Consider the following 25,898-nt stretch of genomic DNA (forward strand, 5'->3'; position numbering starts at 1 on the left):
ATAACTCGAATTTTTTTTTTTGACGGGGGGGTGTCGATCTATGCCTCTTACATCGCCTCTTACAGTATCAGAGGTATTGAATGTGTCTAACCTATTTTACAGAACCCTTAGGTGGCGACAGCGCTCTCCAGATGAGAGAACGTGGAGTGAAACACACAGAAGAAGTCATTGGGGGGAAGGAAATCGCATCGCATCCGTCCGTATGCAGCGGCTTCATTGAAGCAACGTTTAGCTGTGCCCCTGCAGCAGCCAATCTGCTATCACAATTGAGCACCTCGGTGTCCGCTGCAACAGCCTCCGTGCCCGCTGCAACACCCATTTGCATGATCAGCCGTGGATTTGTTATTATTCTCAACTTGAAGCATGGGAGCTGGTACACGCGGCTGTAAAAAAGCAGGAACTAGCGGACTTTTTCAGTGCTGAGCACAGGCAGAGAATACAGCAGAGCAGAGAGACACTCCTCCCACAACGGGGGGGGGGGGAGGAGGAGGGGGGGAGGTGGGCACGCAGAGCCAAGTACACAACACAGACCCAGACAGCAGGACAGGGTTGGCAAACGCAAGCCAGAATATCCGATGCCCACCAGCAGCAAAAGATCAGCAAGAAGCTGCAACCAGCAGCGCATGCAGGCGCCAGCGCTGCTGGTTTCAGCTAAAAATATTATTCTTCCAAACAAAATTCCCTTGCCTTCACTGTTTTATTGAAGGAAATTATTTTTGAGGTGTGACTACATCAGAAAATTAGCTTCAGAGTCAGTGATGTGCTTGAAATGTTTAATTTCACAAAAGGCTCATTATCTCAGCTCGTAGAAAAAAAGCTCTGTTTTTCGTTCAATCAAGCTATCTTCTCCGGCTCATAACTAAAGAACGGAAAATGGGATCAATAAACTTTTTTTTGCAGGTGATAGAAGAGAGTCTCATCGTTATTTGTGCGTGTTCAGTGTTTACATAGTAATTATTAAAGAAATTATATGACTGTTTTAAAATGCATTGCGGCCTATGTGGCACAGCAAGCAACCTTTTGCCCAAGGGCCGTGGCACTGAAAGTGTTAATTGATGTGCTCATCTCTTACAATGGGTATTTATATTTTCAAAATGTATTTTCAATTACAGTATTGGTTTCTGTGCCAAGAAGTTAAGACATAGATCATTTCACCAAAATTCTGTATTATTTTTTTCTTCAAAAACCTGCAAAATAAAAGGGTGGTTGAAAACAGGAGAAAAGGTTAAAAAAGGGACAATTACGGCCGTCTCCAACATTCCACCACAACTCTGAATACAGTTCAAGGCCCAAGTGTCCACCTGATGCAATGTGGAAATCTATAGATATAGGCTATTAATCAGATAGTTTCACCAAAATTCAGTATGGTCAATGTATATACGATCTACATAAACAGGCCATAATCAGTTTGGCCACCCCCGCAGTAGAGTTATTTTGACAGCAACTATATTGTTATTCACATGGAACATTTGGATAATTAATGTCTAATAACTTGGCTTCCAACCAGGGCATCCTACATTGACTATACAGAGCACATTAATTTTATGTATAGCATAAACATGTCCGCAGTGGTTACTATAGTTACCATGTAAGATGCCTGTAGGTCTCACAATAACATACATAAACATACCTCAAAACAGATGTATTGTAGAATATCCCTTTATCACATTAATTTTCACTTCTGAGAGAGCATGCCCCTCCACTCTTTATTTTTTTTAGCTCAAATCACAATTCTTGCATTGTTTTCATGGTGCTGTCAAGATGCTGCGGTGAGGTTTGTGGTTCCGATAGGAAGCAAGGTATTAAACCTATTTTGGATTAAATTACCAACATTTTCCAGGTTGGGCATACCAAAATTTGCAGTCGAAAAAATTACACGTTTACTTTGTGTTCGGTTGGCAGATAGCTTGTGACAAGTGCAATTGTGACAAGTGCAAAGAAAAATCCCCAGGACAAGAAAGTCAAGTGTGTAACTTTATTGAAAGTTGAGCCATAGTTGTACATTTAACTTTCCTAGCACTTACAGAACATTACAATAACACTCTTGAATAGAAAGTTTCATTGTACAGATCCATTCTTTGTGATTTCATGAAGATGAAAGATTAGATACAATTAAAAACTCATCTAGACTAGGCAAATATGGCAAACAGACATAAAATTTCCACACAAGGCGGTGGAAAATCATTTAAAAGTCACGTTACATTTTTTTTGTAGCATGAGATGGAAATTAATATTACAACGGAAGAAACCAAGTTGTGGCCATTATGTTAACATGTTATAAATGAGGAATTCAAGTATAGTTTGACATACAGGAGAGGTACAGAGCAACAGGGGTTGATAAATTAAAAAGGCCGCATAGATTCATTTCTTCCGGCAAGAGTTTCACACACTGACAAAAAGCACTTAATTCATTGGGATCATTTCGGTACTTACAATCAGTATAGATGGTGCAAGTCAAACAGGCGATTTGGGCACAAATCCAGACTAACACAATTTCATTTGAAATGAGACAAAATAATTTAACTTCAAGCATGAGGTAGAAACCAAAACCTACCATTATAATTATGGCAACCAATGACTACAGTTTAGGATCATTTGTAACAAATCAAGGGAGGTGTGTGTATGAATATTGCAACAACTCATGACAGGATTATGTTGAGCAAAGTGCATCTCTACAGTGTTGCAAATTGATAACAAAAATGCAGCGAAGCAGTGTGAAAAGATCCTTTTGCAATATATGTTTGAGCCATTTCTACTGTAAATAGTGTAAATGGTTTGACTAATGGCAGCACCTAGTGGCCATGCCTGCTGGATGTAACGGGAGATAAAATGGTACAGGCTTTGGCGCCTTGCCAGCTGTTTTAACACCGTTGAAGACACTCGACTGCATTTACAATTTCACTCGTCATTTATTTAAACTGATCGTTTTTACGTTATTCTCCGATACACGTTTTGTTTGATTTGAACTTGGTTGAAAACAACAGTGTATCAGTTATCAGCTTCATAACCTTCATCCGTTTCTGCAATAGCCTATACTGCCTACAGCCACTGAGAACTGTAAATATAAAACCATAAGTAAATCTACATAAAATAAAAATGCGCATTGGACCTGTGCACTCGTGTTTAAGTGGATGATGGAAACCGTTAATAAACCGTATTACAATTAATTTGCAATGATGCAAAAATATTTCAAGCTCCTATTGCTACAAGCCTCATTCAAGCTGTTAAGTGAATGATGGTTTAACATCTGCTTTGCCAAAAGAAAGAAAACAAGTGGGTGGGGACGCTGGCTTAACATGTCATAGCGGAATGAACTGTAACAGTGGTTAGGAAATGCTTACAATGAGGAGAGAGAGAAGGGGGGGGGGGGTTAGGTTGAAACAGGACAAGACACAAGGAGACAAAGGAAGGGGTGGGGGGGGCTGCATCATTCATTGGATCTTCCCACCACAAGGCTTCGGCCAGTTCCTCAGTCACCACCAGCACCAGCACCAGCACCACCAGCACCAGCACCAGCACCAGCACCACCACCACCACCACCACCATCATCATCTGACTCCTCTTCCTCAGCAGTCTCCAGCCAGGTCAGCCACTGGTTCACCTGCACCCGAAGAGAATAGCAGCATTAGGTGAAGCTATTTGGAAGTGCATCATAGAAATGGGCTTCAAATTCTAGAGAAGGAGAGTTGCTGTTCACCTGCTGATGACCAATGTGAGACACTGTAAATACAAATTTTAACAACTGAACTCATTAGCAATGCAAACACACTCACCTGAAATAATCCTTTTCCCTTCCCAGGAAACTCTTGGGTGATATCTTCTCTCCATGCAAGAAAGGCTTCTTCTTCAATTATTTCCATATCATAAAAGTTTACGAAGTAGCGCAGCAACATGCCTGGAAATCAGTAACAATAAAACGTAGTTAACAGCATCTGTAAAAACTGTACTGTGAGACAAATATACAAACACACACAAACTTAACATTTAAGTTGCTACAGAATGTATTGGACGTAGGTGTGCACATACCTTTGGGGAAATCCTTAACATTGCAGTGGACCTGCAGAGCATAAATGGCACTGACTTGCAGGTCGATGTGATCATGCAGAAACTTCTGCATCACTGGCTTGAAAGCCAGCAGCAGCTGCTTCTCCTGATCCAGCTGTTCCTTGGTGGGCACTGCAAGCTGGTCCTCCTCCTCGTCGGCATTGATCTCATGAACAATGTACTGCAAGAAGCTGACAAAGAAAGGACAGGCGAGGCAACTTTGTTTAGTTTGGGAATAGATTCATCAAGAAAGTAGGGAGAAACATAGCAAATAGGGATGCACACAATTAATCGAAAGGATTTACTCGAGCAAAGAAAATTTACTCTATCAAAACAAAACATAAAAGCAACGCATTAAATGGTATTTTCAAATCATTTTTCAATTATCCTCCAGAGGGTGCAATGATATCACTGTAACAGACTGTGTTCAGCGTGTATGCGAGGCTCTGGGTTTGTCCCCTCGAGAGTTGCCGTACAATAGGAAGTGAGGGACTTTGTTGTTGACCAGAGAGCTGGTGTGTGCTAACGCTAGGAGCTAACTGAGAATGAATGTGGGAAACGTGTTATAACGTTACAGCCTGACTCTCGTTTATTGTTTTAACAAAGTGTAAGTAATAGGCGGACCCGGACACTCGGCTACATCACTATAGCCCTTTTCAGACAAGTCATAAGATGCTGTTCAAGTAGAACAGTGTTCATTCGGATAAATTGGCTCGCCTGGAGTAACCTCGCGTCACAATCTGCGTGGGTAAGTGAGCCCCTGCGGCCGTCGTGATGGGGATTCTGGGCAAATGTTGACATGTCTAAAAAGTTATGCCTCCACGTTTTTATGTGTTTCATAGCGTAGGCTATGCAATGCTGTGAGAAATATACAATACATTGCTGCTGCATAAATAAACGTTTTATTGGGGAAAAAACACATTTGGTATGGTTTGGAAAATTTTGTATTTTTAATTACAATTAATCGATTGATTGATTGTCAACATTAGCAATGATTGAGTTTGGAATTTGTGGAAAATGTGCATCCCTAAAATACATTTTATCAGCAGAAACTGATACTTTGCCTACTGTTGTACCTGGTCATGAGGATGTTGACGAAGCCTTTGTCAGTGTGGAGTTTGGGGGAGATGTTGTCCTTGATCCACTTGTAGATGGACTGGGGAGAGGGGTCTGCTTTGATCTGCTTCAGCAGCTCCTTCTCCAGCTTCATCAGGGGGAACAAAAAGCTCAGGCCTTTGCCCTCCAAGATCTCCAACATCCTGTCCTTGTTTTGGTCGATTTCTACAGGAGTTGAAAAAATAAAAGAATACACCCATCAGCAGCAGCAAAAGGCTGAGACTTTGAAATGGAAAAATGACTATGAAGGCCGAAGGAGTTGGGGCTCGAGCGACAGTAGTTGTTTAGGCCATATGAGACTGTGGAAACTGGGTTACTTGCCCTGACCTCCCCAGGCAGTCTGGGGATCCAAACCGGTCACTGTAATAACTTGGACTGTAATAATACTCTGGGACGTCATTGCTTCCTATATTATGGACATTGCCTTTTCTCCTGCAATCTTTTTGTACCTGGTCAATTTAGGTGCAGGATAGGCTGATCTTAGAGAAGGGTTTCTGGGCCTTGAAGTTTGTTCTGGGCCTGAGCTCTGAATGTCGTCAGAGATATCCATGTTCACTTTTCAAGTAAATGCAACAACCCATGAATTCGTATTGTTCTTATATGGCCCATCAGGGTTCCCACCCTTTTCTAGAGGGCGGGAAAACAGACTCAGTGCGGAAGTGATCAGAGGGGAGCCACACAGAAAATAGAGATTGCAGCTCCTAATTGTATATGCTTGGCAACATTCAATTTAGTTCAAATTTGACTGGGTGGTTAATAACAAATCTTCCTGGGGTGTGACAAACTCAAAACACATATTTATGTTGCATTTAATTGCCAAACGCATTGATAGGAGGGCTTGGACATACCAGGTAGCATTCTCTGCATGTTGACCTTGCTCTGCTGGAACATGTCAGTCAGCCAATCACGATCCTTCAGTTTGGCCGTCTGCTGCAGGCAGAGCAGGAAGAGGGGGAAATGGGTGCCATTCTCCAGAGGATGGGCCAAGTCCGCAATGCTCACCAGTTCAGCAATGATGGCGCGTGCTGCAAACTGGGCCAGGTAGGACTTCACCAGCGGGATGTCCACCTCAATATTGGGACACTGGTCCAGAACACTCAGGAAGGCCTATCAAAATATATCAAAATGTTAGCACTGCTGTGTTGATAAACCAAATCTACCCAACAGTGACATCTCACCTCTGGGCGCACGAGCAGCTAGTTTTGGGTGAACTCAAGCTGTAATTGTTTTTATTCTGTGGCCCAACAGGTAAATTAGGTCTCTAAACTAACATTAGTGAAAGTGTTGTTAATTAATAACATATGAAGGCAATCAAACATGCATTTTACACTTAACCATTTTCTCTTTATCTCAGGTGTTCATCTCCCAGTTTGCTCTGCTCCATTAAACTGTATGACGTGTGTTGTCTACCCGGACGATATTGTAAACAATTGGGTGATTCAGGCTATACATGCGCAAAGGGTACCAGACTGACCTGCATGAGGTTTTCACCGGTGACAAGGCCCTCAGTGCAGAGTGCATGGATCAGCGTGCTGACATGTTCCTTATCTTCCTCTGGACGTTCAAGAGAATACACTACCATCTTGTTCAACATCTCAGACAGAAAATGCTTGGGCGCCTTCATCTCCCTCACACCATGCACAGCCTCAGCCATGTTCTTGCTGTTGAGGTAATCTGCTACTAGGGTTTCCTAAAGGGAAAGGACCATCAAACATTAGGCACAATATACACACACATGCGTATTGATGAAAAGTGCAGAGCTGAAAGAAGTGCAGAGGATGAGGAACTTACAGTCATTTTAAGCAATTCTTCCTTTGCAGGAGGTGGTTTCTTATTGGACTTTGGAGGTTTTTCCTGAATTGGAGGAGGGTTGGTTTTCAGTCCAAGCTGTGGAGGCTAAACAAAGCAAAACATCCAAAGGATTCTTAGAGCCTGGGGCTACTATATCAATTAAACTTTGTTGTTTGTTAAATAGAAGTGCTGTGCTACCTGTCCCAGTGGTGGAGTTTGTGTGCGTGGAGGCTGGGCACTTGGAGGAATCATGGTTGGTATCTGTGGCTGCAGCTTTGGCACTTGGTTTTTATTCAAAATGAATGACTGTGCTGGCCTGAGACTGATCTAGAATGGTAAAGAAGGGATGTGTTTATTCATAGTATCATTTTCCAAAGCAAGGTCCTTAACATGACACCACCACTAGTGCTCTGGAAGCAATGAGAGTACTAGAGGATCCATTAGCCATAGTCTCTAAGCATAGAATGCCAGTTCCAGTTAGCTTGTATGTCAAAAGGTTGATTACAAGCAGGGCTATGGACAGCTTTTCCTAATACATTTCCCCATTTCAACATTGGATACTTTTGCAAACCTGAACTGAACAGCTACATTCCCCCCCCCCCATTATTTGGCAGGTCTTTTAATCGATATATAAAAAAGGAATAAATGTGGGAGTTATACCTTTCCATATGAATGTACTGTATGAAGCTATGTGGGAGTTATACCTCATCCGCGTTGAGCTGTCCTTTCTTGATGAATCGTGGAGCCATATCCTTGGATTGAGACTGCAGTTGCATCGAGTGACTCTGGCTCTGGTTGAAGAAGAGTGGATTCTGCCCCTTGGAAAGAGATTTGATCAAATGGTTGGTTGCCAGTTGCCTAGGATTCCACATATCAAAATACTCAAGAAGACATAAGGGCTTACGTACTTGGTTTGACTTCATGAAAGGTTTGCCTCCGATGTCAAACTGGGACTGGGGTAAAGGGGCGGTGTGTCCATTATGGCCATTGAAGAGTGGGTTTGTGCGGTGACGTCCCATGGTAGGGGAATAGCGGTCCTGAATGACTCCTGGACCTGTGCCAATGCCACTTCCCACTGAACAAGAGAAAAGAGAGCAGCCTTTACAATCAATCACCCGTTGCTTTTCTTAAAGAGAGATTTGACTATCTTGAAGAAGCACAAGACTATTATACCACATTTTATGGTGGACTCAAAATGATATAATTGATATGATCTTCTCTATACATAATAAGAGTTCAAGTTGTGTGTCTGTATGTATGTGTGTGTATCAGTGATGTGCGACATCATCAGGGATGTCATAAATCAAATAGTGACATCAGTGATGTATAACTCTCTCTCTTGACTATAATTGGAGGGCCGATTGCCCCGACCTGTACAAAATGAATTGAACAGTCGTCGAGGTCGGAAATTTGGGTATCATTTTGAGCTCCGGTTTGTCCGAGTTTATGTCATCAAAGTGTTTGTTGACCTAATTTGAGGTGTAATTATGCAATATGTTATTATATTGTTTTGATTTAGCTCCGATTACAGCAATGTGTTTGATGTATGACAGTGATGTCATAAATCAAATGTTCATGATTTTGGTCATGTTTTCATTGTGACATGAAAACCAATTGTAACCTCATCAGTGATGTCAGTTTCTCACCGAATTTTGCCTCCAGAGTCCGACATTAGCATATATTTTTTACAAGACCCTGTGCAGACTCACGGCGCTCCCTCTAGAGGCCATCTGACGAAGTGCATCACCTTACAAAGCGTTCATGACTGAGTGACTGCGTGACCTGAATTTGGCTCGTGATATGCTCGGCAGTGCTGCGGGCAAGACAGGTCGTCAACAGTGGCACATGCATTAAATTGTTTTCATCTGTCGTCGTTACAGTTGACATACCAGGCATTTGTCCAAACATATCAGCCAACCCTCCAAGAGTTTCCCTGTCAAATTTGATCCTAGTTGGCATGAAGGCGCAGTCGATAAAGAAGTCAGTCCTCATTCCCTGGGACATTGATGGAATAAAAACACCCAAATCCTGCGAAGTACATGTTGGAATACACTCAGAAAACAAGAAGACAGGTGCCGGTGGACTGCTTCACTAGTACAACAATCAGTGTAAAATCATTGTCCAGGCAGAATGGTTACATAGCATAAAAAAAGGAAGAAAAGCTGGATAGTTCAATGAATGTTTGTGATTATGAATGCTTCTTACAGAGTGTCAAATGAGTGATGGATCCATCAATGGGACCTCCATTACAAAGTGTTCAGGGAGACTAACCTGTACTGCATCCTTACGAATCTGGTTGATCGTCTTTGGTCCATTGTCGATAAAAGCTTTGCGAGGCACCCAATTGTTCTCTCGCAGCTCCACTGAGTCCTGCACCAAGAAGCGGATTCTTGCTGGCAAGTCCTTGTTGTTCATTAAGGATCGCATGCGGCCAAAGTACTGATTCATTAAAGACTGGGGGGGGGGAAATAGTTTTGTCATCAAATTCAAATTGATCAAAAGGAATTTCAATATGGAGACTTTCATTCAAATTATGACCTAATTCTTACCCTAGCCTTTTCGTGATCAAGTCTAGGCCCGACTGTTCTCATTATCTGACAGAGGCATTCCAAATCCTCGCCCATATCCTTGAGTTGGATTCTCTTCTTCTTTTCCAGAAGCTGAAATGAAACAACACAATTTTAAATACAGTTTCCCTTGGATCTTTCCATGATGTTTGAAGTGAAGTAGGGATGGGGCCGATCCGATCCAATATCGGTAGCCGATATTGGCACGGATCGGAATCGGGGGGAAAAAATCTTCAATTCCAGCGGGCTGGCCGTAATTTGCCCATGTATAATAGTATCCTTCTTTGCCTTGTATATTTTCTTAATTTTGTCTGCTTTTTGCAAGGTATATTTAAAAAAAATATTTAATTGGCCAAATCTTTGCCTATACTGTATATTCAAGAAAAATATTGGTATCGGCATAACATCGGTATCGGCAGATATCCAAATTCAGGTATCGGAATCGGAAGTGAAAAAATGTGGATCGGTGCATCCCTAGTTTGAAGTGGCCAGTAGTGTGGCTTTACTATTTCCAGATTAGAGCTACAACGATTTTGGCTAGGAAAGTATTATTGGAAAGTTATTTGCCGCACAGAAACTCACTAGAAGTTGCCAGATTGACAAAAGCGCATGATAATTTGCATATCAATATATAAGGCTGCACTCGTTATGCACGCTGCAGCATAGCCCATTTGTTTTGGTGCCAACCACCCGGGCCAGTTTCGGCATATGCCGGTAACAATTTACAAATGGACCATATCCTTATAGTCCCTGCTCTCTGCGTTGGAAGGGGTCTATGCTGTGCGTGGGAAGTGGGAAGAAAATCGCCATCAGCCATGCCAATATATTACCAAATGCCTTGGGATTCAACACATTAATATTGCTTCCCGTGGGGCAGAAAGAGTAGCGAGATTTGTCGCTAGTCGCTTTTGAGTCACCAGGGGGGTCTGACATCTTGCCAAGTTGGAAAGTGTAAATGCCCTCGCTGGGCCTACATCCCTAGATGAAAAGGTTAACTATGTCCCAAAGGTGCAGTCTCTGACACAGGGGATGACTGTCGCCAAGAGACTCATTCTGAAGGAGTGGAAGTCTTCCTCTCCACCTCCTTTTAAGCTGTGTCTGACAGACATGTTTTCGGTTATACGTATGGAGAGACTCTGGTTCCTGAGGACCAATTCTCTTGTGAAATTCTCTGCTATTTGGGACCCATTTCTGGCCTACTTAGATGGGGTTGAAAGCTTTCCCAGGTGACTTTTCATGGACCCCTTGCATGGGATCCCACGCACATCTCTTACAAGCACAGTAAGCACTTGATGTGGCTGATAGCACAATGCTGTAACATTGGAATGTTGATATATATATATATATATATATATATATATATATATATATATATACATATATACACACCGGTATATATATAAATTATATATATATACATATATATATATATATATATATATATATATAAATATATAAATATATATATTTTTTTTTCCCTCTTGTTTTGTTCTGTTCTGTCTGAGCCTGTTTTTGTTCTGAAAATTGTAAAATAAAATAAAAAACTGTCCCAAAGGTTGTTATGATGTTTTAGGCAACTAAAACAACTTGGTTAAGGTTTGGCCATGGTTATAATTGGCATTGGCAACACTGCTGGACCATGTTCCGGCCGACCACTAGTGGAACGTCACTCACTCACTCAGTGACAGTCACATTTATAGGGCTGACCGCTGCTGTTGCGGTCCAGCCAAAAACAAGCCACTTCTGTCCGAGGGCTGATTCACATAATTTGTCCCAACAGGCATTGCCTGTGTTATGCGTTACCATCAATTCTTTGAGTTAAAATGTTTGATAGAAAAGATCAAATTGGATAATCATTAAGTGAACAGCTCTGAACTGACTGTTTTGATGCCCCTATGAAGGATAGATTCTGAACTTACTGTTTTGATGCACCTATGAAGGATAGATTCTGAACTGACTGTTTTGATGCACCTATGAAGGATAGATTCTGAACTGACTGTTTTGATGCACCTATGAAGGATAGATTCTGAACTGACTGTTTTGATGCACCTATGAAGGATAGATTCTGAACTTACTGTTTTGATGCACCTATGAAGGATAGATTCGTGGATAAGATCAAGTTTGCCAAGTTCCCCAATGAATTTGATGTTGCCCAGCATCTTGATCTTGGCAATACCACGCTGCTCCTCCTCCTCAGAGGTGAGAGGATTGTCATGTTTGTCATAGACTACGGAAACACAATTAGAATATAAATAAGGAACAAGTGACCCAAATGTACAGAAAATCAAATGCATCTTCAAAACAATTCACTCACTTTCAACATTTCTGGTGCGGTTCTCAAATTCATCTTGAAGCTTGGAAATCAGAAGCCTCCTGAAGGTCTGTAAAAGCAGAGCATGTGATCAAAATGCAGACAAGAAAACACCTACTGTAAATCGTGGTGTTGAGAGCATATTCAGTGTTTCCCCGTAGAAAAAATTTCAGACCTGGAGGGATTTCGAAACGTACCCCGACCCCAACGGTGGGGGCCCTCGCTGGCGATGCTAAACTTTTAGCTAACCTGTTCGCATCTATGTTCGCAATGGCATCCCAAGTATCATCATACTATTAGGGGATGCGATGCAAACAGTTGTATTATGGGATGTGTGTTTCCCAGGCAACGACACACGTTGACACGTTTTGGAACAGCGCCACACGCTGGCATGATGCTCCTAAAAGCAAAATGCTTATTGTTTTGAATGATTTGGCATCTTCCATTACTGTCAACACCAGTATTGTTGTATTGTAATAATATGCCATAAAGGTTTATTGAAATTTTGGGGAGAGCAGTTTTTTTTGCATTTCTTTTTCTGGCCTGGCGGGGGCGTCGTTGAATGGTAGGGGTAACACTGATATTCTTGCACAAATCCTACTTACGGTACTCTGCTTTTGTGGTGCTTGAATCTCTGGTGATGGGCCGTCAAAGTTGGGTGCATCCTCTGCCAAGCGCAGACATAGCTGTGCATAGAGCGAGCTATACTTGGGCTCTTCAAGGGCTTTGTCGACAATCTAAAAAGGGAAACAAATACTAAATAAACAAGGTGCCCGTGTTGAGAAATCACAAGTAGAATACATGAGTAGAGATAGAGAGAGTACTTGCCAACAAGATGACTCCTTTTAAGACGAGTTTTGAATCTACGCCTACATTCAGGAGCTCAAGGCATAACTTGTCAAACTTCTCCGGGGTCAGTTTATTAAGTATGCTAATGGTGAAAGAGAACAAAGGGTACAACATAATGATGATAATAATAATAATAAATGCACATTTCAAAACAATATGCCTGCCACAAAAAACACCAATTTATCATTTGACAGACACTGATTTCCAGTGGAAGAATACTATGCAATACTGCGATTGAATTATAATAATAATTATAAGAATTATGTGATTGTGATTGATACGGCAAAAAAACAAAACAGGCAATAGTGTGCATGAGAAATGTACACAGTATGCAGGTATAATTGGAGTAAATATGGAATTGTTCTGTATTTGTTTGGAAACATACCCTCTCACTTTCCTGAAGATTGAATCATTTTCCTCTTTGTCCACGGAGGCGATGACATCTCGTCTAGTGCTTCGAGAAGGTACCCATCTCTGAACGCTAGATCCTGGGGCTTTCCCCAGGAACTCGCTGCAACACACACAAAAAGACAGCTGATATTAGAGACATATTACAAAGGCAGTATGTTATAGGATTACTCCTAAGCAGTAGTGAACTGATTATTGGTGGTCGAGTTACACTGGCCTTGACAGACTTCACAGCTATGCCATTGGTTGCAAAAAAAACAAAAACAATTTAGCTTAATCTGCGATAATCTCTGAGGAATGTCCATTTATTGCAATAAGAAATGCAAATTAGTTACTCGGTTACTACGGTCCATAACTCATTAGGTAACCGTCTGTCCGTCTCTGTGTGTCCTTCACATATTTCGAGAACCGTTCGTCCAATCGACTTCACACTTGGCGAGTGTGTTGCTGGGGACAAGGATGTGCAGTCTCGGATTTGGTGTAATTTGGACACGCGGTACATTTAATATTAAAGGGATATGCCACTTTTTCATGGGTTTAGCTCATTTGCCATATCCCCCACCGACATAACCAAGGTACACCATGCCTTTACCGTCACTGTCCGAGCAGTATACAGTGAGCTACAGTCGTGAAGTTAGTAAGTATCGCCTTAGAATGGAGGCCAATGGTACACCCGTTCAAAGATCTAATAGCACCAAAATACATGTTGTGCTTCGCGTACTCACCACGAGATGTAATCCAAATACGGAGAAATGATAATTTTTTTAAGGTAAATACATAGCCATAATTACTTCATACAGCAGAAGCGCTATTTACAGGCAAACAAGGAAGTAACTCGGTGTGGGGATTTACTCCGAAATTGACGTTTCACGTAACTATGGATTAATATTTCATCTCGTGGTGGGTACCCGAAGCACAGCATGTATTTTGCCACTATTAGATCTGTGTTTTTGGTTATTTTGAACAGGTGTACCATTGGGCTCCATTCTAAGGTGATACTTTCTAACTTCACGACTCTAGCTCACTGTATACTGCTTGGACAGTGACAGTAAAGGCATGTGTACCTTGGTTATGTTGGGGGGGGGGGGGGGGGTATGGCAAATGAGCTAAACTCCCAAAAAAGTGGCGTATCCCTTTAATATATTTTGACTAACGTTAAACAAGCACCACATGTGAACCGGGCACTGCACCAACACCAACCAAAGTTATTTAATTTCAGCTCGACTTTAAGACTTTTTAAGGAGCCGCGGGAACCATGCCTTTGTCCCAGATGTGTTGATGAAACTAAGACAAAGATATTGATATGCAAATTTGTGTTCAAGGATCAGTGAATAGACTTAATGGATATGCAATCATGATGTGACTGGGTGTTCCATCGGAAAGGAAAATTTGAAAACGCACCTGTTGCCGACAGTCTTGGGATAGTGCAGGGGTGCACCCCCACCTCCTCCTCCTCCTACAGAAGCACTGTGATACACACGAGAGGGATAAAGTAATTACCTTAATATTTAATTGTGTTAAGAGCTGAATTAAGAAAAAGCGAGAGTCCACAGAGGCACGTTGAAGCAAAGTCAGTTAAGGTGAGTGAGAAGGTTTCCAACATAAATAATTTAACAAGATGTAAATGTTTGATACCTCAAACGAGAAGCACCCCCTTCTACGGCCACACTCTCCACTTTGGCGGCTTGACAAAGAATATTGAAAAGAATAATGTTCTAGGGGGGGGAAAGGCAACAGCGACCTAAAAGTGGAGACAAGACAAGTAACAAGAAATTAGTTAGCTGCCAACAGTTCATGAACAGTCTTGTAACTAACCCGAACTCAAGATGCAACCATTGAGCAGTAGAGCTGCCAACGATTAGTTGATCTACAGAAAATGAATCGCCAACTATTTTGTATAATCGATTAATCATCTAGACCATTTTTTAAGAAAACAATACAAAAATTATTTCTTTCTGGCTTCTTAAATGTGATTATTTTCTGGTTTCTTTAGACTTCTAAACTGATTATCTTGGGGTTGGGACTGTTGATCAGAAGGACAAAAGATGACATTTGAGGATGTAATCTTGGGCTTTGGGGAAAAAGTGATGTTGTTTATTATCACCATTTTGTGACATTTTATACAGCAACGGCTAATCAATTAGTCAAGAAAATTGTAGTAGTTCTTATACGGAAAACCTGTAGTTAGAGCTCCAGCCAGATGGTGGCGGACAATCGCGCATGCGCAGAGGATCCGGCCGGTAGCGAGTCGACTTTCGCTGCCCACAATTCGCAGTTTTGTGGTTAAATGTATAAGATGGTGACCGAAATGGAACACACAGTGTAATCTTTTCTATGTAACGTTATCTCCATATCAACTTCCTTGCCACAAGGTAACATTACATTAGTTAGCTACGTTATGGAAATGTACACCCAATTTTATTGCCTTTGTCCGGACTCAGGATGTCCAGACGCAATAACACAGCGACATCTTGAGGCTGGACTGTAACGATAATCTAGTTAGTGGAACATTAACGTTAGCAGTAACAACCCATCATTTTTGCGTGAATTTGCGAGCTTTAATCAAGTAACACTCAAAAGGCAAGTTAATGGCTGCCATCCTATCACTTAATTAGCTAACGTTACAGAGCTAGCCTAGCCTTTGTGGCACTCCCTAGCTGCGTCGTGTGCCCGATATGAATTAACGGTAGCATTTAACGTTGTCGTTATTTCCTAAGCGTTGGAAATAGTAACACAGTTTGTCTAACGCCAACGTTACTTCAGATAGCAAATACGGGTTAGCGTTTTACCTCATGGATGTAGGTTAGCTAACGTTAGCAGACTGAGCTAGCCTGCTTCAGGCATCAACAATACTGAGGCCATTTTCCAACCCGGTTAGCTAGCGAGCAGATAGCAGCCCGACAAGGCAGGGAAAACAAAGGGAAACACTGAAAGAGTCAACTAATCTTACCGTCACCAAAGGGACGTCAGCGTTGTTGTTGTCTTGTCGACGATGAGAAAAGAAATAAAAAGAAAGAGAGATTAGAGAGCTAGAAAAGTCGTGGTTAAGCAGCAGAAGCACGGCCAGGCGGAACTCGGAGGCACCGGTACAGTGAAGAAAGAATGCTGACTATTCCTCTACGTCACCCGGTGTTGCTTTATGTGTGCGGGCTACGTCATCCTCCGCACCCGTTTCACGTCACATTCATAAAAACTCACAGTTAATGTCCTTAATCCACCTTTGGGGTGTGTGTGTGTGTGTCTCTCTCTCTCTTTCTGTGTGTGTGCGTGTAACATTTATAGGGACCTGAAATGAACTGTATCAGATAGTCGGTCAAATGTAATTCACCGGTGTCTCCCTGGGGAAACTGTCTGTTTAGTGAAATACAACACCACCTTTATTCATTCTTCAAATAGGCTACATGTGCTTTTTGTGTGTGCACGCCTTTTGTTGTATTTCACTTGGCTGTGCATGTCTTTGTTTTGATTTTGAAACGATCTGTGTTTGCCTTCCTCCACAGGAAGGTTGGAGCCACAGGGTCAACTACAGAACATCTTGCCCCTGGAGCTAGGGATTCAGCGTTTTTGCTCAAGGAGTCGGACACTGTGGCAGGATGGATGGTTGCTGACATGGGACTTGAACCCAGGTCTTACAGTTCTAGTACAGTCTTTCTGCTCTTTAATCTTGGTCCCCATGACACAGAACCTACTGGGTTTCAAACTATATCGAAACACAGACTATTTAACATCTGGGACACCACAGGTGAATGCAATTAACTATCTCATTGGATAGAAAACCAGCAGGGCCGTAGTGGAGGGTAAATGCAGTTTACCCCCCTCTTTGAAATGAGACAGATAGTTTACTCGCCTCTTTTCAGATCACCTGTATCAATGAGGGGAAACAAGGTGGGTAAACTACTCACCTTGGATAGTTTACCCACCTCTGTATTTACCACTACACCCCTGAAAACCAGCAGTGCTTTGCTTCCTGGGGATCAGGATTGGAGACCACTGCACTGCACCTGATGCCCAAAAAGTGCCTTCATTTTTATCCACTTGGACTGATAGCCTGACCCCCCGCCCCTTAAAAAATAAAAGCTTTATGCACACATGGTTATTAATACAGAATGCTAGGCAACAACTTGTTGATGTAAACCTACAAGGGACAAACTAATGAAATCTTCTACTTCTGACCTGCTCCTCACCCTTCTTTCTCCTCCTTTCCTCCTCAACACCAAACTTCTCACTATCGGCCATGTGTTTTCACAGAGCTCTGTGAGAGCATACTCTGATTCAGCTTGTTCTTAAGTTACCAAACACATCTAAGTTTGCCAAGGCTATTTCAAAGTTGACTAGAATGGAGGGGGGTACTGATTATTTGACAAGGAAGTTCCCTTGATTGTGTGTAATGTGACACCGTCTTATTGTTCACATTGATTTGGCACAGTGAGTGAGTCAGTAGCTCCATCTGCCAGTAAATGACTGTAGGGCAAGAGCAACACCCCTTTGTGGCTCAGGTTACACTGAGAGCCATACACCCATTATGCAATAGAGGATATTGTAACATGTGTAGTGGGGTAGGCTTAGGCTTCCCCTGCAGTTCTGCCACACCCCTAATGATCCCTCGTTAGGTGAGCCACACAGGTGAGCCACCTTAACACTAATCAACCAGCCCATTTAAAAGGGAGACATGGCTTGACAATGGCAGGCTTGCTTGATGTTGCTGAGGGAGGGAGAACCAGATCATATGGTATGTGCTTTTAAGAATGTATTTCTTTTGGGATGTGTGGGCTGGTGTTAATGTTTGATATTTTGCAGGCGTGTGGCGGGCGGATCTTTCTTCACACAGTGGCAGCGCAGGGAGACGTGCGGCACCGACTGGTGCGTGCTACTGTAGTGAATGAAGGTACGGCGACTGCCTGTAATGTCCTTGGTTTTAATTTATTATTAGTAGTAATGACTAACTGTATGTCTGTCTTGTTAGGAGCTACTGTGACATGAGCCGGACATGAGCCAGTCTCCATGCACCTCGTGCAGCACCATGAATGTGGTTTGGTTTCCGTAGCTCGTAGGCCATGGAATAAGGGGCCTGACGATTGGGTGGCCTTCCACATGGCTTAGACTGCTGCACTTGGTGGAGGAGAGGCTCTGCAATTGCTGTTTTTGTCCTGTAGTTTTTGTTCTTTTCAGTTGTTTGTTTATTTGATTTTGATTGTTTATTTTGTTTAACCCAATTGATCATTATTTTAGAGATTTCATCTTGCCAGTTACAGCATGGAGGGCGCCATGGTTCTGCAGGTGGTTGGTCACTGGGTGTGGGCTTATCCTGGGTCCCCTTAGTGCATGTTATAATTTGTGGTGCATTGTTTTGCGTTCTAACCTGTGTTTTGCTTTGCAGTGAGTGTGCCTTATTGGTTTATTGGTGGTGGTGCAACCCCCTGACCCTCTTCCCCCTCACTCACCCCCCCTCCCACCTGTGGACTCCATTGGCACCCCCTGCTGTACTGGTAATTTTAGTCTATTTTGATCATTTTTAATCTGATTTATAATAAAGAAATTGTTTAATTGTACTTTTCTCTTGCAGCTGCTTATGAAACATTTACTTGGCATGTTGCCTGAACAAATCTGCAGCTGATTTGAAACATTTAATTGGCAGGTCATCTGAACAACAAAATAAATAAAAACATATTTTGTTGAACCTGGAAATGCACGTCTCTGCTCCATTCCTTTTATGAAACCTGATGTTGGGTATTCTCTTGACTCATTGATGTGATATTCTCTGGGTGAAATTCCCAGAGTGGCGTTGTCTGCATACTATTTGTCCGGGCCTTAGTGCCCTGGTTACAATCTGGCGTTAGTCGGCAGGATTTGTAAAGCAGAGACGTGTCATTTTGGTATTTTTCGGTCAGTTGGTTTACTTTGTTTTTTTCTACCATATGTATTTTTGTTGTTATACTGTGTTTTGAAAAGGACAAAAACAGCAGTTGGCCTGGGATTCCACTCAGAAGAGCGACCTCTTCTGGGGAAGATTCTGCATCGCGCTCTGGACTTCTGCCATGGGTCTGGAGGATCAAGAGTGGGACCTAGTGATACATCTTTGGACTGAAGGAAAACCTGCTCAGGAGCTTGCTGCAACCTCTTGGTTCCCTGGGTCTGGCGTGTGGCGGGCGGATCTTTCTTCACACAGTGGCAGCGCAGGGAGACGTGCGGCACCGACTGGTGCGTGCTACTGTAGTGAATGAAGGACAAAAACAGCAGTTGGCCTGGGATTCCACTCAGAAGAGCGACCTCTTCTGGGGAAGATTCTGCATCGCGCTCTGGACTTCTGCCATGGGTCTGGAGGATCAAGAGTGGGACCTAGTGATACATCTTTGGACTGAAGGAAAACCTGCTCAGGAGCTTGCTGCAACCTCTTGGTTCCCTGGGTCTGGTAATAGGATCTTTTTGCTGTTTAGGACCTGGAATTGATTTCCTTATGTCCCTGTTTTTGTTTTATCGGTGGGACACCGATAGAAGTTGGGGGGGTAGATTGTAGTGGGGTAGGCTTAGGCTTCCCCTGCAGTTCTGCCACACCCCTAATGATCCCTCGTTAGGTGAGCCACACAGGTGAGCCACCTTAACACTAATCAACCAGCCCATTTAAAAGGGAGACATGGCTTGACAATGGCAGGCTTGCTTGATGTTGCTGAGGGAGGGAGAACCAGATCATATGGTATGTGCTTTTAAGAATGTATTTCTTTTGGGATGTGTGGGCTGGTGTTAATGTTTGATATTTTGCAGGCGTGTGGCGGGCGGATCTTTCTTCACACAGTGGCAGCGCAGGGAGACGTGCGGCACCGACTGGTGCGTGCTACTGTAGTGAATGAAGGTACGGCGACTGCCTGTAATGTCCTTGGTTTTAATTTATTATTAGTAGTAATGACTAACTGTATGTCTGTCTTGTTAGGAGCTACTGTGACATGAGCCGGACATGAGCCAGTCTCCATGCACCTCGTGCAGCACCATGAATGTGGTTTGGTTTCCGTAGCTCGTAGGCCATGGAATAAGGGGCCTGACGATTGGGTGGCCTTCCACATGGCTTAGACTGCTGCACTTGGTGGAGGAGAGGCTCTGCAATTGCTGTTTTTGTCCTGTAGTTTTTGTTCTTTTCAGTTGTTTGTTTATTTGATTTTGATTGTTTATTTTGTTTAACCCAATTGATCATTATTTTAGAGATTTCATCTTGCCAGTTACAGCATGGAGGGCGCCATGGTTCTGCAGGTGGTTGGTCACTGGGTGTGGGCTTATCCTGGGTCCCCTTAGTGCATGTTATAATTTGTGGTGCATTGTTTTGCGTTCTAACCTGTGTTTTGCTTTGCAGTGAGTGTGCCTTATTGGTTTATTGGTGGTGGTGCAACCCCCTGACCCTCTTCCCCCTCACTCACCCCCCCTCCCACCTGTGGACTCCATTGGCACCCCCTGCTGTACTGGTAATTTTAGTCTATTTTGATCATTTTTAATCTGATTTATAATAAAGAAATTGTTTAATTGTACTTTTCTCTTGCAGCTGCTTATGAAACATTTACTTGGCATGTTGCCTGAACAAATCTGCAGCTGATTTGAAACATTTAATTGGCAGGTCATCTGAACAACAAAATAAATAAAAACATATTTTGTTGAACCTGGAAATGCACGTCTCTGCTCCATTCCTTTTATGAAACCTGATGTTGGGTATTCTCTTGACTCATTGATGTGATATTCTCTGGGTGAAATTCCCAGAGTGGCGTTGTCTGCATACTATTTGTCCGGGCCTTAGTGCCCTGGTTACACATGCATGACAAAGATATCCGGTGTTATCACAGTGGTTTCACGAAGATATTAAGATGTGGTTTGACAAAGTCTGCTGGTCGAACCACTAAATTATTATAGATCTTATGAGTAATTTTAGTGCTACAAAACAAAAGAGGAAATTGTAAGCCAGCGCATTACGACTGAATTGTCCGGTTAGTCTTGCATAGCAGACCTCTCTCTGCACTTGTGTTATATTTTTGCATTATGTCTGGCACTGGCATTAGGATCAGTGTTGGGCAAGTTACTTTCAAAATGTAATATACTACATATATTACTACTTTCATTTGAAAGTAATAAGTTACTTTACAATATTACTGTCTGTGTAGAGTAACTCGTTACTTATTACACTACTTTTGCATTATTTTCACCAAAATAACTGCAGTAGCAGAATGACATCGCCTCCCCGGAACATCCCGAAAAATAATTTATACCGTCTGATGTCAGTGTAAACCGTCCGAAATTCTATGTTATCTTTTTCCTTTGTTACTGTATTCTCATCTATAGTGGTTATTTGCATAAAAACACATACATTTGATTATGAAATGATTATATCTTTATTTTAATTATGTGCTTTGATTTAAAAAAAAAAATAACTCAATGTGTAACTTGTCTTTACTTGACAAAGTAACTGGTATAATATTACTGAAATCCTATTGTAATAAGTTATATTACTGAGTTACTGCTAAAAGTAATATATTACATGTAATATATTACTTTTGTAATGAGTTACCCCCACCACTGATTAGGATATTCATGTGTCAAGAAGAAGCTGGGTGGTGATGTGAAATACACAATGTACAAAATATGAAGAACCCTTTTGCACCGGCGCAAACCCACAACAAAAGTCTCAAAGCGTTAACAAATACTTCTCTAATCTGCTTCTCTTTCTCTCCATCTCCTTTCTGATTTGGATATCAATTTAATAAGACAAATCAAGAAGGGATAATGGCTTTCACCGTGCATTCACCTCTTTAGTGTACTTCATGAAAATGGTAAGTTTCCCTCATAATTTGTACATTCACGACTTTCTCTTCAGAGTGCTGTATCTCATCCATTCACAAAGTCCTGGCCAGTTACAAGTTAAAACACTTAAATCAAGAGTCCCTTTACAACCGGTAGTCACAACCAGTGAAAAGGAAGCCTGCTTGATATAATATTTTCTGTTCATCAGATTATACACTCTCTATGTGTCCTTTCAATGTTGATGTTGCTGGGAGGAATTCACATCACCTAAAAGTAGCTGCAGTGGGGGTAGACGATTTGCCGATATGAAGATGTATCATGCAACAGGAAGACCTCTGGGGACCTGAAGTGCGTCTGAGTAAGTTATTCCACACTGATAGATGCTGCCTTCTGCCTTGTGGTCTGATGAAAAAGTCACTGCCCAAAACTCCACTAATAGATGATGATAGACTTGACATTCTGAGAATAAGAATTGAATGAACTCGATGAAGGCTGCAATCTTTTTGAGAGACTGTCTTTGTCCTTTCAGCACCTTTTCATATGGAGCAGTGAGCATCTACACATACATTAGCTTATCACTACAAAATATACTATATATATATATATATATATATATATATATATATATATATATATATACTCTTATTGACATCGACTAATATACCTAACCTAACCTTCAAAGCCTTTTGTTCAAATCCACAGTCTGTTTATTGTATCCTACTCCATTTTCCTTTTCATCTAGCAGGGTATCCGGGGTATACTTGAAAAAGTTGATCAATCATTTTATGGAAAATTAAGGCCCTTAAAAAGTATTAAAAAGTCTTAATCACCTTTTGATGAGGTATTAAATGTTGTAGCTATTGTGCGGATTGTGTTAAATGGACATATGATATAGTCTCATGTCGATCGCAGACCCCTCAATTGAATCGAAATTGTATCGTGGCAGACTTTGTGATAGCAGAATCAGCAAATATTGTATTGTTGTCCAGAAATCGATATATAATAATATCGTATCATGATGAAACTTGTGATTGTGATGTGACGAAAGTGGCGTTGAAAAGGTCTTAAAAAAGGTCAACTTCAGGATTCCTTTATATACCCTGTCTAGGGCAGTGGTTCTCAACCTGGGGCTCGGGACCCCCCTAGAGGGTCGCAAGATTATTTTGCGGGGTCGTGGGAAAGAAAATATATATATATTTTCCTCCATTGATGATTAAATCTCCCATACCAATGATTTAATGTATTAAAAAGCTATATAAACTATAAAAATGATTTCAGTGAGTGAGAGAAATCAGTGTGTGAATGCATGCGGATTGTCATTGGGTTGGGTAGTGGTGGGAGGGGGTTTAAAGTTTTTTGGGGATCGCGCCTCAAAAAGGTTGAGAACCCGACTGGTCTAGAGAGTGGTAGAGCTTTTCTATGCCCTGCTTTATCTCTGCTTTACCTCTAGGGGGCGACATCCATCATTCATCAATCAAAAGCAAAATGAAGCCAGTTGTATGACAGTAAACATTCCACTCCAAGCTAATAAGGCCCAGTTTGCCAATAAAGCCAGCATAGGCTAACTCTACACACAAGTGGATGCAGTATAGTTCCAGCATAGGCTAACCATGCACACAAGTGGATGCAGTATAGTTCCAGCATAGGCTAACCCTGCACACAAGTGGATGCAGTGTAGTTCCAGCATAGGCTAACCCTGCACACAAGTGGATGCAGTATAGTTCCAGCATAGGCTAACCTTGCACACAAGTAGATGCAGTATAGTTCCAGCATAGGCTAACCTTGCACACAAGTGGATGCAGTTCCAGCTGGATCTGATGAGAAGTCAGTATTAGTACATTGCGGTGTGCTTTGTTTCACTTTGGTAAAGGCTTCAGCAATACGTTTCATGTTGTTTGGACCTTGTTAGGGCTTTTAATATTCAGTATCCAGATATTGCATGTGAATTATAATTAGACACAGTATTTGTTTCAGTATTGGACTAAATGTGCATTTATGATAGCTTATGTAAAACATCTCAGATCATGGTGCTCATGCTCAATGAATGGGTTAGAATTTCTGCCTGTGTTACCGTATCTGACTCACTTTCCCATTCCAGTGTATTGACTGAGCTCTTGTTACAAAGCATAACAGTAGGCTATGTGACAGCTAAAAGTGTACTTTTAGAGTAGACTGTCAACTGCTGGATTACATTTGTGTTGTAAACATTGGAATAAAATGTATATGCACTTTGGAATCTGAAAGTTGCAACTACTTTATATTACATTAGTAAACTAGTCGTCCTACATACTGTATATTCATAATCTACTATGGGTGGGGGGAGAAATCGATACAGCATAGTATTGCAATATTTTGCGTGATAATATATCGTATTGCACAAATGCCAAGTATCGCAATACTTTATTATATGAATTGTCAACTGCATGCAACATTTATGGCAGGTTTTTATGACAGTGTTGGTCAGTCTGACAACCCCATTTTGCTGCAATACAAATGATTGAAGTAAGATGAACAGACTGGAAACTTGATCTCATTAGATAAAACAGATGTTGACAATGTTTTTTCCTTTGGGGAGATCATTTACAATTGAAAAAAGGTGATAAATTGCAATATATCACAATATTGCAATGTTCAATATATCGCAATACTAGCATATTACAATATCGCAATACTACCCACTTTCCCAACCCTATAATCTGCAGACTTGGAAAAAATCCTGCCTTGGGGTATTATGAAGGAGCACAAATTACATTATTTCCATTGCCCGGCTGAGATTTGAGTTTTATTTATTTAGCTTCAAGTTATTTACAGCAAAACTGGCAATTTAGAAAAATTGACACACAGTTATAGTTGAATAATTGATTATTTGGATAGTGATACAGTGTTCAAATAGTGCAGCAGCCCCCTAGTCTTTTTCTGTATTTTGTGGTGTTACAGTCTGAATTCAAAATTGATTAAATTAGGATTTTGTGGTGCATCCAAATTCATTTGAATATCCATTAAGATGTCCCTATTATACTAATATTAATGGTGGTTGCAGCATCATGTTCTCAGGGTGTTTTTCAGTGGCAAGCACGAGGAGACTTCTAACGATAGAGGGAACAATGAATAGAGCAGGCAAATTCCCAAGTAGATCCTATACTTCCAATGCCAAAGATCTAGACTGAGGTGATGATTTATGCGCTCCAGCCGGACAGTGACCCTGAGCATTCAGCCAAAAGGCTTCAGAACACGAATGTGAATGTCCTTGAGTGGAAAGAACAACAGCTTTAATTAGACCAAATGCATTTTGAAACGCGTTGCGTTGGTCTGAGTAAAGTTGTTGATATACTATATAGGCTTTATGTCATATAACTTTACAAACTGTCATATGACTTTCCATGCAAATTCATCCATAAATTGTGGAATAAATTAATAAGTTACATTATGCCATAACACACAAATGAAAACTATTGACAGAGCCATTTTATACTTGGTATTTTTCCATTTCCCTCTGCCAAGCCCAGGCCCAGAAAATCTAAAACCACTGATAAAAGAATTAAGAGCTTGTAGGAACGATCAAAGGGACATAACATGGGCATTTGAAATGTATTGTGTGTTATTGAATACCTACATTAGTTCCTGAGCAAAACTGCCAGTAGATGGTGCTAGAGTGTTTTCTATAGGACTTTCAGTATTGTTAAAAAATACTCTGTCACTGTTGTTTATGGCAGTGACTATGGCAGTGACTATTGCGTAAAAAAAAGTAGTCTTTTACCATTTGACTACCCTCAAAGTAAACTCAAAGGATTGACAATGTGGATAGTTCCTGTTTTTATGTGATGTTCAGATTAGATAGTAGAACCTGTGCCAAATCGGATGAAATCGAATCGACCAGATGAAGACATACACATGGAATCTGTGGTGCAAATTTTTGATTTTTGCAGACATCCTATCGGTCCTGCTTAGAGTCACCAAAGTTTATGATAGCCCATGCCCTTTCTCAAATAATCTGCTTAATGGGGCCATTTCTAGTTTGACGTTGTCCGAAAATGGTACGC

At 41.5% G+C, this 25,898-nt stretch overlaps 1 protein-coding gene across 1 annotated transcript in view; it reads right to left on the bottom strand.

The window, feature by feature from the left end:
- Nucleotides 1-1,961: 1,961 nt before the first annotated feature.
- eif4g2a (eukaryotic translation initiation factor 4, gamma 2a) overlaps nucleotides 1,962-25,898 on the bottom strand; it is a gene marked incomplete at its 5' end in the record, with an annotated part of 32,843 nt that continues 8,906 nt past the window's right edge. Inside the window, 21 exons of the mRNA XM_083650649.1 lie at nucleotides 1,962-3,601; nucleotides 3,774-3,895; nucleotides 4,027-4,235; nucleotides 5,121-5,325; nucleotides 6,009-6,267; nucleotides 6,635-6,850; nucleotides 6,952-7,056; nucleotides 7,150-7,278; nucleotides 7,656-7,769; nucleotides 7,860-8,026; nucleotides 8,841-8,979; nucleotides 9,223-9,405; nucleotides 9,501-9,611; nucleotides 11,594-11,745; nucleotides 11,833-11,899; nucleotides 12,435-12,566; nucleotides 12,658-12,760; nucleotides 13,064-13,189; nucleotides 14,488-14,553; nucleotides 14,722-14,801; nucleotides 19,159-19,401. Coding sequence (XP_083506775.1) covers nucleotides 3,470-3,601; nucleotides 3,774-3,895; nucleotides 4,027-4,235; nucleotides 5,121-5,325; nucleotides 6,009-6,267; nucleotides 6,635-6,850; nucleotides 6,952-7,056; nucleotides 7,150-7,278; nucleotides 7,656-7,769; nucleotides 7,860-8,026; nucleotides 8,841-8,979; nucleotides 9,223-9,405; nucleotides 9,501-9,611; nucleotides 11,594-11,745; nucleotides 11,833-11,899; nucleotides 12,435-12,566; nucleotides 12,658-12,760; nucleotides 13,064-13,189; nucleotides 14,488-14,553; nucleotides 14,722-14,801; nucleotides 19,159-19,401 — 3,060 coding nt within the window. The 3' untranslated portion in view covers nucleotides 1,962-3,469. The remainder of the gene's footprint in view (nucleotides 3,602-3,773; nucleotides 3,896-4,026; nucleotides 4,236-5,120; nucleotides 5,326-6,008; nucleotides 6,268-6,634; nucleotides 6,851-6,951; nucleotides 7,057-7,149; nucleotides 7,279-7,655; nucleotides 7,770-7,859; nucleotides 8,027-8,840; nucleotides 8,980-9,222; nucleotides 9,406-9,500; nucleotides 9,612-11,593; nucleotides 11,746-11,832; nucleotides 11,900-12,434; nucleotides 12,567-12,657; nucleotides 12,761-13,063; nucleotides 13,190-14,487; nucleotides 14,554-14,721; nucleotides 14,802-19,158; nucleotides 19,402-25,898) is intronic.

This window comes from Poromitra crassiceps (genome assembly GCF_964638095.1).
Source record: "Poromitra crassiceps genome assembly, chromosome: 14".
Lineage (NCBI taxonomy): Eukaryota > Metazoa > Chordata > Actinopteri > Beryciformes > Melamphaidae > Poromitra > Poromitra crassiceps.